Source organism: Lynx canadensis, chromosome B4 (assembly GCF_007474595.2).
Source record: "Lynx canadensis isolate LIC74 chromosome B4, mLynCan4.pri.v2, whole genome shotgun sequence".
NCBI lineage: Eukaryota > Metazoa > Chordata > Mammalia > Carnivora > Felidae > Lynx > Lynx canadensis.
In genome coordinates this window covers 56,446,502-56,459,519 of record NC_044309.1, presented here as the reverse complement: position 1 = coordinate 56,459,519, position 13,018 = coordinate 56,446,502, and the positions used below count along the sequence as shown (strand labels likewise).

Genomic DNA, 13,018 nt, shown 5'->3' with positions numbered 1-13,018 from the left:
TATAAAATATTAGCATTTCTCACAAACAAGTTTCAAGTATCAAAGTCTTATTCTAACAAATTAATAAAACCCCTTTACCTTAACTCATGTATACCATATCAGTTGTTCTGAACTTCTTGACTTGGATTCCACAAGACGATTTAGTGGAATTGTTATAAATTTAACCACCTAAAAGGGAGGGAGGGAGGAAACATAGCTGAGCATAGTACTATAAAAAATCAAAGTTCAACTCACTTGGATTTATGAAAGTCTAAAGTGATTTGAACAATCACAATGAAAGATTTTGTTTTGTCATTTGTTTATATATAACATCTTTTTTGGTAAACACTTTGACCATACTCAGGTACTTTAATGCCATCATAATAGTGGGTTCCTTTTAATGAACAGAAATTGTGTTAAGATTTAGGAATTTCATATTATTTATTTCAAATACTCAATGAGATATGACTTGCTTTAAAATTAAAATTTATAAAAGAGACAGATTATGGAATATTATAAAAGAATAATTTGATAAATGAAAATATTTTACAGAACATTCTTTACCTCTTCTGGGTCCATATTTCCTTATATCCCCAAGCTCTAGGCTTCTCTTTCCTCTTGATTTCCTATTCTACTTTTGTATCATTGGTTGCTGAGCTAACACATCATTATTGTTTGAATTAAACCCTGTCCAAATACTAATTTGTTCCTTATTTGTATAATTATTTGCTTACAATCTGTTACTTCTACTAAACTGTAAGCTTTTGATATGGGAAGAGTGGTCTCCTGTGTTGATATTTGTTAATTTCTTAATTAAATGAATTGTTTCTTCATTTATTCAGTCAGTAAACATTTTAACAGCCTGTGCTATGTATTTAACAGAACCATGCACTTTAACAGTTCCTATGCTAAGAACTGGGGATTTAAAGATGAGTAAGACTGAATCTCTGCCTGTAGGTTGCTCATAGTGTAGTTGGGGAGAATGGGGCATAAACAGATGTAATATGATAGACGTATGCCTAGAATTTTTGATGGAGGTCAGGGGAAAAGGAATGAATTCATACTTAAGAGAGGTGGAAGGTGTCAGGAAAGGCTACTTGGAGTGGGGACCCATAAGTCAAATTCCAAAGGATGAAGTGGGGCAGGCAAAAAAGCATTTGAAGAAGTTGTCCAGGTGAAGGAACACAGAAATAACATTCTAAACAGAAGAAAACAGCCTGGACGAAGGCTGGAAAGCAAGAGATGGAATGGGGTGTACATGGACCTATAACAGTTCAATGATAAAAGTAAATTATAAGGCAAGAAATGATGAGTAGTGTGAGGACCTAAGAAGAGACAACTCAGGGGAATATTTATACACTGTGTATGCTCCAGGAAATGAAAAACCATTGGAGGTTCCTCCCATCCTTACTTTTAGGCGTATCCATTTATTCATTCAGCAGATATTTATTATCTATTGTGTACCAGGCATTGCGGCTCTTGGACCTCTTTCATCTTATCTAGTCTTATATATTTTTAATTTTTTTTTAACATTTATTCTTTTTTTTTTTTTTTTTGAGAGACAGAGAGAACAGAGCATGAGCTGGGGAGGGGCAGAGAGAGAGGGAGACAGAATCCAAAGCAGGCTCCAGGCTCTGAGCTGCTAGCACAGAGCCCCATGAGGGGCACGAACTCATTCACTGCGGGATCATGACCTGAGCTGGAATCGGATGCTTAAGCAAATGAGCCACCCAGGCACCCCTAGTCTTATATTTTTACTGAGGATCTAACCCAAGCTCAGCCCTTTCTCCAATTCTTTCTCAAATGATTTGAGTTTGAATAAATTCTTCTTTTCTCTGGTAATTTTTCTCTTTCTTATTCATTTGATTTTCATCTTATGGCTTTGATTTATTTCACTCTTGATATCTGTATGTCTTATTTGTGAAACTGAAAGTGTCATCAAGGCAAGAACTATACCTTTTATTTCTTTGTGCCCTCCACATAGTATTTGATACATATTAGTTGGATAAGCTCTAAATGAATGTATCTATTTGAAAACTGAAGTCTGTGTTTGCATAGTGTTCTAAAAATAGTCTATGATGTCTTCTAAAATAATACTTTTTTTCTAAAAATAGTCTATGTTTTCTAAAATAATACATTTGGGGTTTGTTTTTTTGTTTTTTGTTTTGTTTTTTTGTTTTTGTTTTTTTGTTTTTTGTTTTGTTTTTATTCAAGTACTAATGTTTATAGTACTTACTGTAAAGTCCTGGACTTTTTTTTTATAGAATAAGAATAATTATATCTACCCTACTGAGTTGTTGTGAAGATTAAGTGAGATTTTATACACACATGTAAATATGTATGTGGATGTGTGTGTGTATATATATATAATATTTTAACAGTGCTAAAATTCAACAAATACTAGTTGCTCACATTCCAAATTAGTAGGAAAAAATGAATTATTGAAACAGGATGTTGGAGCAATTGAATAACTACTTGGGTAAGAATGATTCATTCTTTAAATAATTTACTAAAATAAAAGCCCAAACTATAACTTTTTTTTTCTTTTTTTTTTTGCTCCTGTCTCTCTTTTCTCCCATCAAATTGGTCATCAAATCTGTCTCTCAGATCTCCTTCCCTTATGCTTAGTTTAGGCCACTATCATTTTCCGCTTGATTTATTGCAGTGGTATTTAACAAGTCTGTCTCCAGTCTCTCCCTCTTTCAATCGATTCTATCCCTTGCCACAAAATTGATCTAAAACACAAATCAGACTATGTCACTCTCCTGCTTAAAATCTTTCAGTGACTTAACATTGCCTTTGAAGTAAAGCACAAGATTCTATAAGATATGTGTTCTACCTCCTTTTTAGCTGCATAGCTTACCCTTCCCCTACCGCATCAGACACAGTGAGAGTAAATATCCTCGAAAGTAGGGGTCAGTAAAAGATGGTGGTTATTGTTCGCACTGCCTGATCAATGGCAGGGGGCTCCTTCCAAGCCAGAGGAACCCACTGATTAATCTATGGTTCCCTAAGATGAAAGAAAGCAATTTTCTTCAAAAGTTCTATCCATAGTGTCCTTTTTAATGTCATTCTTTCCTTAGATTCCTACAGAGCTCTGTCCACCTGGAAGTTAGAGTAGTAAAAGCAGAATGTTTTAAGTACTATCTGAGAAAATGGTGAATTAGAGCAATTTTGGTTGTACTAAATGGTGGAAGCTTACTGTGGGACTCTAGCAAGTAGAAGACATGGAAAGTAGGTGATAAAATGGTCCTGAAAGGCAATGCCTTAGTGAAACTAGCTATTTTTAAACATTCTTTTAAGTTTATTTATTTTTGAGAGAAACAGAGACAGCATGAGCAGGGGAGGGGCAGAGAGAAAAGGTGAGAGAGAATCTCAAGCAGGCTCTGTGCTGTCGGCATGGAACCGGATACAGGGCTCAATCCCACCACTATGAGATCATGACCTGAGCTGAAATCAAGAGTCAGATGCTTAAATGACTGAGCCACCCAGGAGTTCCTGAACCTAGCTATTTTTAATAGACATTTTAGCAAATAACCTTTCTTCACACTGTTTCCAAGTTAAGTTCTTCTTTTCTTGAGGTTTTCAGAGTACCTTCTACACTACCTTCTGATTTGCTCATTGTATCATCCAATTGGCTTATATGTTTATCCCTCTCACTTGGTTAGAAACTTGTCTAGGGCTAGGATTGTGTGTGTGTGTGGGGGGGGGGGGGTATGGGTTTTAAATTTTGTATTTCCCAGCACCTAGGGAAGGCAATCTGGTATTTGTCAAGAAAACCAAACCAACCAACCAACCAACCAACCAACCAACAAAACACCATGGAGGGCTAATAAAGGAATGCATCTCCTTGTTTCAGTGAAAATAATGCCATAAAACTTTCCAGAACATTTATACTAATCCATGGATGAAAGGATGTAGGTCCTTGACCCGGGGTAAGAATATATTTGCTTTGACAATCTTCCTGAGCCTAGATAACCTTGTTGGGAAATATTGTTTCTCTTACTTTATTATATATCAGAGAGGTAAATCCTTCTTAATGTCAGTAGGGATTATTATTATCTAAATATTCATTACTTTAACACTATTGCAATTAACATGCTTTCTAAGGGGTTATTGGGTTATTTAATATTAGCTATATCATTTATATCAATAGACACTATAAGCTAGGTTGTATTCTAAAAACAATTGACTAATATACCTCACATATTTTTCAACTTTTTGAAAAAAATTGTTTTGAGCTAGAATTTTCCGTACTTGGCTTTGAAATAAGAAGCCAATTAATTTTGGAAAGGCTTAGGGAAAAACTGTTCAAATGGTTAAAACCTAGGAAAGAGTAAAAGATATTACTTTTAACTAGTTGAAAGTCAATTTGAATAACTTACACATGGTTGAACTTTAAAAGTCAGAATTTTCCATTATTTAATTTTTACTAAGTACTTCATGAAGTATTTACAAAATAAACCTGTTAAATAAGGGATGGCACAAATAGATGACAGTATTTACTTCAATAAAGGATCTTTTTTCCCCAGTAGGTCTTAATTACTCTTTTGCCATTAAGAACCACCCTTGACCTTATTTTTAAAGTCTGATAGATTCTGTGTTTGCTTTGGACACCAGCATATGCATGCAATATATTTTGAATTTAATTAAGAGTGAAATTGCTATATTGGCCAGCTTCACAGCTATTGTATTTGTATTTACTTAGTAACTTGGGACAAATTTGAGTCAAACTAGTTTTGGATATCTGGGTCTGAAAAATTGGTAATAAGGTAGACATGGGTCAAGTTATGTATGTGTGTATGCTAAAAGGAGATGGTTGTGATAATGTGGTACCTTAGACACAAACTTTTTAAAATTAGTTGATATCCTGTTTATGACTATATAATTATATCTTGGAAACTGTATATGATTAAAGACACATATTAGCTATCACAGTCTTTTTAACTACAGCTGCCAGTCTTTTGTTTTCTCCAATTTACTTAAACATCAAATACATTGATGTGTGGCTGTGTATGGCAAACATTAGTTTGCTAAGGCTACCATAACAGAATAGCACAAACTGAGTGGCTTAAGCAACAGAAATTTATTTATGGAGGCCGGAAGTCCAAGATCAAGGTGTCAACAGGGTAAATTTCCTTCTGAATTTTCTTTCCTTGACTTGTAGATAGATGGCCATCTTCTCCTCTGTCCTCACATGGTTGTCCCCCTGTGTTGTTTGCATCCTAGTCTCTTCTTCTTAGAGGATAGCAGTCCTGTTGAATTAGAGCCCACCTGTGTGACCTCATTTAGGATTTCAACATATACATTTGGAAGGAGGGAGCACAACTCAGCTTATAACACATATATACAATTATTTAGCTTGTATAAATGTTTTATATATATATACATACATGCATTTATACTCACACATACAATATGGGATGTGTATAACATGATAGTTATTCATTCATATATGTACAATTGACCCTTGAACAACACAGGTTAGAGCTGCACAGGTCTTCTTATATGCAGATTTTTTTTGATAAATATAATACAGTACTGTAAAAATATTTTCACTTCCTTATGATTTTCTTAACATTTTCCTTTCTCCAGCTTACTGTATTGTAAGAATGTAGTATATAATAATATAACATATAAAATATGTGTTAATTGATTATTTATGTTATCAGTAAGGCTTTCAGTTAATAGTGGCCCTTAGGTCCCTGGGGAGTCCAAAGTTATACCTGGATTTTCAACTGCATGGGAGTCGGCACCTCTCACCCCTGTGTTCAAGTAGCAACTGTGTGTATATATATCCAAGTAGATCCACATATATACAAAGGAAAATTGACTATATTCATTCATTAATATGCATTAATGAATTTAGAAAATGAAATGATAAAAGATAAAATACCAATATATGCATTTTTAAAATTTATAGAATAATCTAGATTTTGATAATGAACTTTATATGTATGTATCACACTCAATTTGTTATTAACAATTAGATAATAGTAATTGAGAAGTGCCCAAAATACCTATGCAGGTGCTTGCTATCAATCCAAATGTATGAGGAAGTCTTTGTCCTTAGGTTCGAGATCTGGGGTCATTTTTTTTAATGTTTTTTTTAGTTTTGAGAGAGAGAAAGAGAGACCGAGGGGAGGGGCAGAGAGAGAGGGAGACACAGAATCTGAAGCAGGCTCCAGGCTCCAAGCTGTCAGCACAGAGCCCGACGTGGTCTTGAACTCACAAACTGCGAGATCATGAACTGAGCCAAAGTCATTCGCTTAACCAACTGAACCACTCAGGTGCCCTCAGGTCCAGGGTCATTTTTAAAACCCCCCTGCTACCTAACTTCTTTAATGATACTTGCTAAAACTTTATTTCATAGTCATTGCCGTGTTGTATCCAAATAGCCTCCAGTGCGGGGTATTAAGTTTCCCAACTCCTTCCCTTCAGTCTCTTTTCCCTCTACTTTATTCTATCACCTATCAGGTAAACTGATTTCTCTCCATTCCTTCAGCATGTCATACATGTTTTAATGTGTTTCACCCACCCAAAATATCTATCCCCCCTCTACCTGCAAATCCTCAAGGCCAAGCTTACTCTTATTTTCGTCTTTATTCTCTCACTTAATTAGAAAAGATGGATGTGTAGTAGATAGAGACCAAGGTTTGTTTTGTTTTGCCTCCCAAAGAACCTAGCAGAGTTCTGGTCACATGGTAGATGTTGTTAAGTACTGATTAATTGATTAATTCGCAACAGGGTAACTAAATTATATAAAATGATCACTGTGAAGGGCATCACAGCCTCTACTTTTTGCTATAGTTAATTTTAAGATTATATTGATTAAATGAACAATAGAAACAAATTACATAGTTTAAGTATTTAAGTTGCCTATTCTAATAGTCATACTATAATATTTGTTATTTTTGCTAGTTTGCATAGTACAAATTCAGCTTTTAAACATCTAAACTTCCCCTTATAAATTCAGATAGTGTTTTCTAGATTAGATATTAAAAATACTAAATGGTAAATAAAACCTTATCCATGTAACATCAGTCAGTTGTCCACTCTCTCCCCTGTATCATCAGGGGTTTTTTTTTTCCTATATTTACTGGATCGTTCTTACTGGCATGCAAGCATTCTACAAGTTTTACAAGTATACCTTTTAAGTAAGGTTTTCTGGATCACATGCCCTCCAATAACTACTGCAAAACACCTCACTAGAATTGTCTGTTCCGTCACTTCTCAAATAAGTACAAACTGTCTGGGACTCTTGTTGAAATTTAATTTCTAATTCAGAAGGTATATACTTGCTGCTTTAACAAATTCTCCCAAAAGTTAATGGCTTAAAACAATTAGGGGCGCCTGGGTGGCGCAGTCGGTTAAGCGTCCGACTTCAGCCGGGTCACGATCTCGCGGTCCGGGAGTTCGAGCCCCGCGTCGGGCTCTGGGCTGATGGCTCAGAGCCTGGAGCCTGTTTCCGACTCTGTGTCTCCCTCTCTCTCTGCCCCTCCCCCGTTCATGCTCTGTCTCTCTCTGTCTCAAAAATAAATAAACGTTGGAAAAAAAAATTTAAAAAATAAAAAAAAAAAAAACAATAAAACATGTATTTGCACACAGCCCTGCTGGGAACCTGTGGCTCAGGATCTTTCATATAGTTGTGACCAGTGTGTTGGCCCGGACTATGTAGTCATCTCTAGGCTTGACTTGAGGAAGAATCTGCTTCTAAGCTTTCTCCTTTGGCTGTTGCAGGCCTCATCTCTTTGCTTGCTGTTGGCTGAAAACATCATGCCTTTGCTATGTGAGCCTCTTTTTAGGGCAGCTCAACATAGCTGCTTAGTCCAAGACAGATAGACAGGGTAGGGTTAGGGAGAGGATAAATAAGACAAAACCAGAATCTTCTTGTAACCCAATGTCACAAGTAATATCGCATCACTTTGCCTTCTTCTCTTCAAGGGTAGGAGATTACAAGGATGTAAACACAAGGAAAGAAGTAGAGTCATTGGGAGGTTCCATCTTAGATGCTGCCGGTCCAAGTAGATTTGGTGTGGGGTTTGAAATTCTACATTTTTAACGAATTCCTAGGTGATAACCGTTATTATTCTCCAAGAACTTCATTTTGAAAAGAAAGGGTCTACACTTCCTGACTCCAGTTCTACTTTTAATCATCCTCTGTTGGTCACACTCACTCCAATTAAGCTTTCTCACCCTCCACTACACTGAAATTGCCCATGTTGGAGTCACCAATGACTTCCACATTACTAAATCCAGCATTTGAAATAAAATCACTCTTTCTGAAAATCTTTCCTTACTTGGCTTCTGGAACATTAAATTTATATTTCTCCTTAGTTTTTCTGCTAGTTGCCTATCTCCCTGACTATAAATATTACTATATTCCACAACCAACCCTTGGACCTATTTTTTTTTTTTTATCTACAGTTAACTCCTAAACAGTCTAATGAAAGCTTATAGCTTTACATTCCAGATATATGCTGACCACTCTCAAATTTACATTTCTGATATAAATTTTTCCCCTAAAATACTGACGTGTTTACCAAGTGCCTCATTGAACATCTCTACTCAGATATCTAATAGTAATTTCAAACTTAAAGTGTCCAAAATAGAATTATTCATACCCCGCGGCCTCCCCCTTCCCCACCAGGCCCAACCTGGCAATCTTGCTTCTCATTTATGTTTGCAAACCAAACAAACAGTACTACTCTCCAATCTGGCTGTTCAGTGAAAACCACAAGAGTCATCCTTGAGTCCTCTCTTACTCTCATATGTAAACAATCATGAAGTTGTGTCTGTGTTGCCTCTTTTTATCCCTTGACTTTCTCCATCATTCTCCATCCCAACATAACCACCCTTGTACAGACCATTATTATGTGTTGCAGAGAGTTCTGATCTTTTTACTATTGATTATAGCTTCTAACCTCTAGCCCAGATGATTTTATTCAACCCATCTTTTTCTACATTCATGGTTTCCTTTAGCCTACAGAATGAAGATTAGATTCTTTTTTTTTTATTTTTCAATGTATGAAATTTATTGTCAAATTGGTTTCCATACAACACCCAGTGCTCATCCCAAAAGGTGCCCTCCTCAATACCCATCACCCACCCTCCCCTCCCTCCCACCCCCCATCAACCCTCAGTTTGTTCTCAGTTTTTAGATTCTTTAATATTGTTTATAATGCTGTACATAATCTGGCCCCTGATTCCCTTTCCGGTCCCATTTATCTCTTTTTGTTTACCTGTGTTCTAAAGCAGTGCAGGGACTGGGCTATGATATGACACTCCCATTTGACTGTAAGTCTTCATTAAAATGTTTTTTCTTTCTGCAAGGCTCTTCTTTTTCTTCTTTGTTTGGCTAGCCTTCTCTTCATTCAGATTTCAGCTTAAACCTAACTTCTTCCTGGAGGCCATCTTTGATCTCTTAGACTAGGTTTAAGGCACCTATGGTGTAGTGCATAGTGTTACATACTTCCCTATCTTAACAGTCAGTGTATTTTCTACTAATCATTGAATTATCTTTTTTCTTTTTCTCCCATTAAGCTATAAGTTCTGGGGAGACCATGGGGCGCCTGGGTGGCGCAGTCGGTTAAGCGTCCGACTTCAGCCAGGTCACGATCTCGCGGTCCGTGAGTTCGAGCCCCGCGTCGGGCTCTGGGCTGATGGCTCAGAGCCTGGAGCCTGCTTCCGATTCTGTGTCTCCCTCTCTCTCTGCCCCTCCCCTGTTCATGCTCTGTCTCTCTCTGTCCCAAAAATAAACGTTGAAAAAAAAATTAAAAAAAAAAAAAAAGTTCTGGGGAGACCAAGTCAGCAGATGTAGATTCAGGTATTTTGAAGCCTGAAAAATATAACTTTGGGGTCCTCTTTAAGAATATATGTAATTATGGGGGCACCTGGGTGGCTCAGTCAGTTAAGCATCCAACTTCAGCTCAGGCCATGATCTCACAGTTTGTGAGTTTCACCCCTGCATCTGGCTCTGTGCTGACAGCTCAGAGCCTGGGGCCTGCTTCAGATTCTGTGTGTGTGTCTCTCTCTGCACCTCCCCTGTTTGTGCTCTGTCTCTCAAAAGTAAATAAACATTAAAAAAATATATATTTAATTATTTATTTATAATTATTATTTTAATTATATACACATAATTTAAAATACACACACTCAAGTGAAAATGAGAGTTTTCATTTATAAAAGAAATCACAACAAAGTAAAAACGCTGACAAATATGAAAGCATATGATACTGTAAACATGCTTCCAGAGGCCCTTCGCAGAATCCCAAAGCTTAAGCTTCATTAAATTCCCAGTAAACACACCTCTACAAGTCAGTCTTCTTTAAAAATCTATTTCTAGGGGCGCCTGGGTGGCGCAGTCGGTTAAGCGTCCGACTTCAGCCAGGTCACGATCTCGCGGTCCGTGAGTTCGAGCCCCGCGTCAGGCTCTGGGCTGATGGCTCAGAGCCTGGAGCCTGTTTCCGATTCTGTGTCTCCCTCTCTCTCTGCCCCTCCCCCGTTCATGCTCTGTCTCTCTCTGTCCCAAAAATAAAAAAAAAAAAAAAAAAAAAAGTTGAAAAAAATCTATTTCTAGTGTTGAGAGCAGTGCTTGATATGTAGCAGATACTCAACAAATATTTTGGAATGGATATATTAACTTTATTTTCACAAATTAGATTACTAAAAATAGATTTTTTCTATATTAAAAAATTGTTCTTATAATTATTATTTTTTTATTTTTTGCTACGGTCGTATTTCAAATACCAATAATGTACATGCCTGTTAGCATGTCAGTGGGCTCTAAGCAGAAAGTCTATTGTACTTCTTGACCAAATGGAAAAAAAAATTGCATCAAAAATGTATACTCCAATCTTTTAGATTGTATGTATATATATTTGTGTGTGTCTCTATATCTTTATAGATCACATGTATTAAAACTTTAATGTTGAATTACTAAGATTTTGGTTTTTCAGATATCACCACAAACAAAAACCCTTCAGGGAGAGACCATCTATATTCTGTTTTCTTTATAATATATTTTATAAACATTTATCTCTGAGATAATAAGGATACCAATATTTTATATAAAACAATGCATAAAATGTTTTCTTTATTCTCAAATCATCCACAAGACACTACTTAAGAGGTTATTTGAATTAAGACAATAACATTGCATTCAAAAGGTAAGCTATTTGGCTTACATCTTTAGAGTTGAGTTTGTTAAAATGGAATTAAATTTAGTTAAGTTCCTCTTATGGTAACATTTTAAATTTGCTGAGGGTTGGTAGGCTCATGTCAAGACTGTTAGGGGTGTGTGTGTGTGTGTGTGTGTGTGTGTGTGTGTATGTGTGTGTGTGTGTGTGTGTGTTATAAAGTGCAGCCTTCTGATCAATGCACACTTTTTCCTCCCATTTTCCTAAATACATCATGAAAAAAGGATGAGGTTTCCGCCTTAATTGCTTGTGCCTTTTATTCACATTCCTCTCTCAGCCAGAATTGTGAAAAGAGTGTTAGTAAAAGGCTGCACAATAGAGCTTTTCATTAGGCCCCAGCAAGGCACACAAAGGAAGGCTTTTGGAAAGAGTGAATGCAGGAGTTTAATTTGCAGGTGGAGAGTAGATAAAAGGTGCTGACACCTCTATTCTTCTCTTACTTAGGTGACCCTTACCCTGTTCAGCTGATCCCAACTACCATGGCAGCTGCCGCTGCAGCAGCACCAGGCTTAGGCCCGCTCCAACTGCAGGTAAGTCGGGAAACAATGCAGAGGAGACAAAGGTTAAGTAAACAGGCAAAACAGCTATTATCGTGTTAAAGCAAAATAAAGCTGAGTAGTGATATTTGTCTCACTCTTTTTTTGTTTTTGACTTCCCTTGCACTGATTCTCAACCAAAAGTTGAGTGGTTGACTCTTTTAATTTGTGGCCCTGTTTTCTGTACTAAAGAGAGCTTATTATACATTTTTATCGCCTGGTATGATTTAACAAAACGGTCTCAGGCTTTGCTTTGATTACTGTGTAACACAGTTTCATCTCAGACTGGTCCTCATCAAGATAAAAAGAACAAAACTGTCAAAGACATTCACACAGATACTTATGAATCAAGGCAACTTAACAGAAATTACATTTTAAAAAATGTTCAAGACACCCAATATTTTTGACTCTGTAGGTCTTTTTATTCTCCTGCTAATGCCAACTCAGTTGGGCAAGCAAAGAGAAATAAACCAAATAAGCGAGCGCCTAAATGAGCACAACTTTATCCAGGCATTCCAATTAAGACCTTTTTAGCCCTGAAGAATACATATTCCCATATATTCAAGAATGTCAGTGATAACTTTACCAGATGTCCAAGTGATTTTAGAAATTTTGTCTCCGGAGTTGAAAAGAATATCAATAATATTATATTAAAGATATCTTTCATTAACTATTTAAATCTTTGAATCAGCATCCCTCAAAATCTTCCCTAGCTTCTGTTGTTATGGACTTCATAGTTATGCAATTAATGAGGATAACAAACCATCTAATAATAGAATCAATCACCCCTGTGAGAATTGTGTATTTTCCTTTGCCTGAGAGACACAGTATATCTGTAAACCCAGATATATACCAGTTGTGCTTAATAAACTTAACTTGTATGCACAAAAATGCATTGTCATGATAGATGATCTTAACCTATAAGGAAGAATAGAGTTTTATACTGTAGCATTAAGAGACAAATATATCTGGCCAGCACTGGGGATTGTCAGAAGACCTGACGGGTTTCTGAAAAATCAGTTGAATCTCACAGGAAGAACACAGGAGGAGCTGAGACATACTGTGTTCTACAGAGGTTAATAACAGTCATTCCTAATCTACCTTTTCCACAAAAAGCTACAGTGTGAGTAAGTGTTTCTTTGAGCTGGAAGTATCTTGGAAAGTGTTAGAGCCAAGGAGACAATAAAAGTAGCATAACACTTGTTACCCTTTGAAATGGCATCCGGAAATAATGACAATATGGGAAAGTGGGTTTGTAACCAGTAAAACTTAAAAAGAGTAGTGAAATTAAAGGAAGAGGGAAGC

General features: G+C 36.4%; 1 protein-coding gene across 3 annotated transcripts in view; it reads left to right on the top strand.

Annotated features, from left to right (window-relative positions):
* The window catches only part of SOX5 (SRY-box transcription factor 5), an 866,928-nt gene that overhangs the window by 750,006 nt on the left and 103,904 nt on the right, over positions 1 to 13,018 (top strand). For all 3 annotated transcript variants that reach the window (XM_030321940.1, XM_030321944.1, XM_030321939.1), the window contains one exon: positions 11,622 to 11,707. In XM_030321940.1, the coding sequence (XP_030177800.1) occupies positions 11,622 to 11,707 (86 nt within the window). The remainder of the gene's footprint in view (positions 1 to 11,621; positions 11,708 to 13,018) is intronic.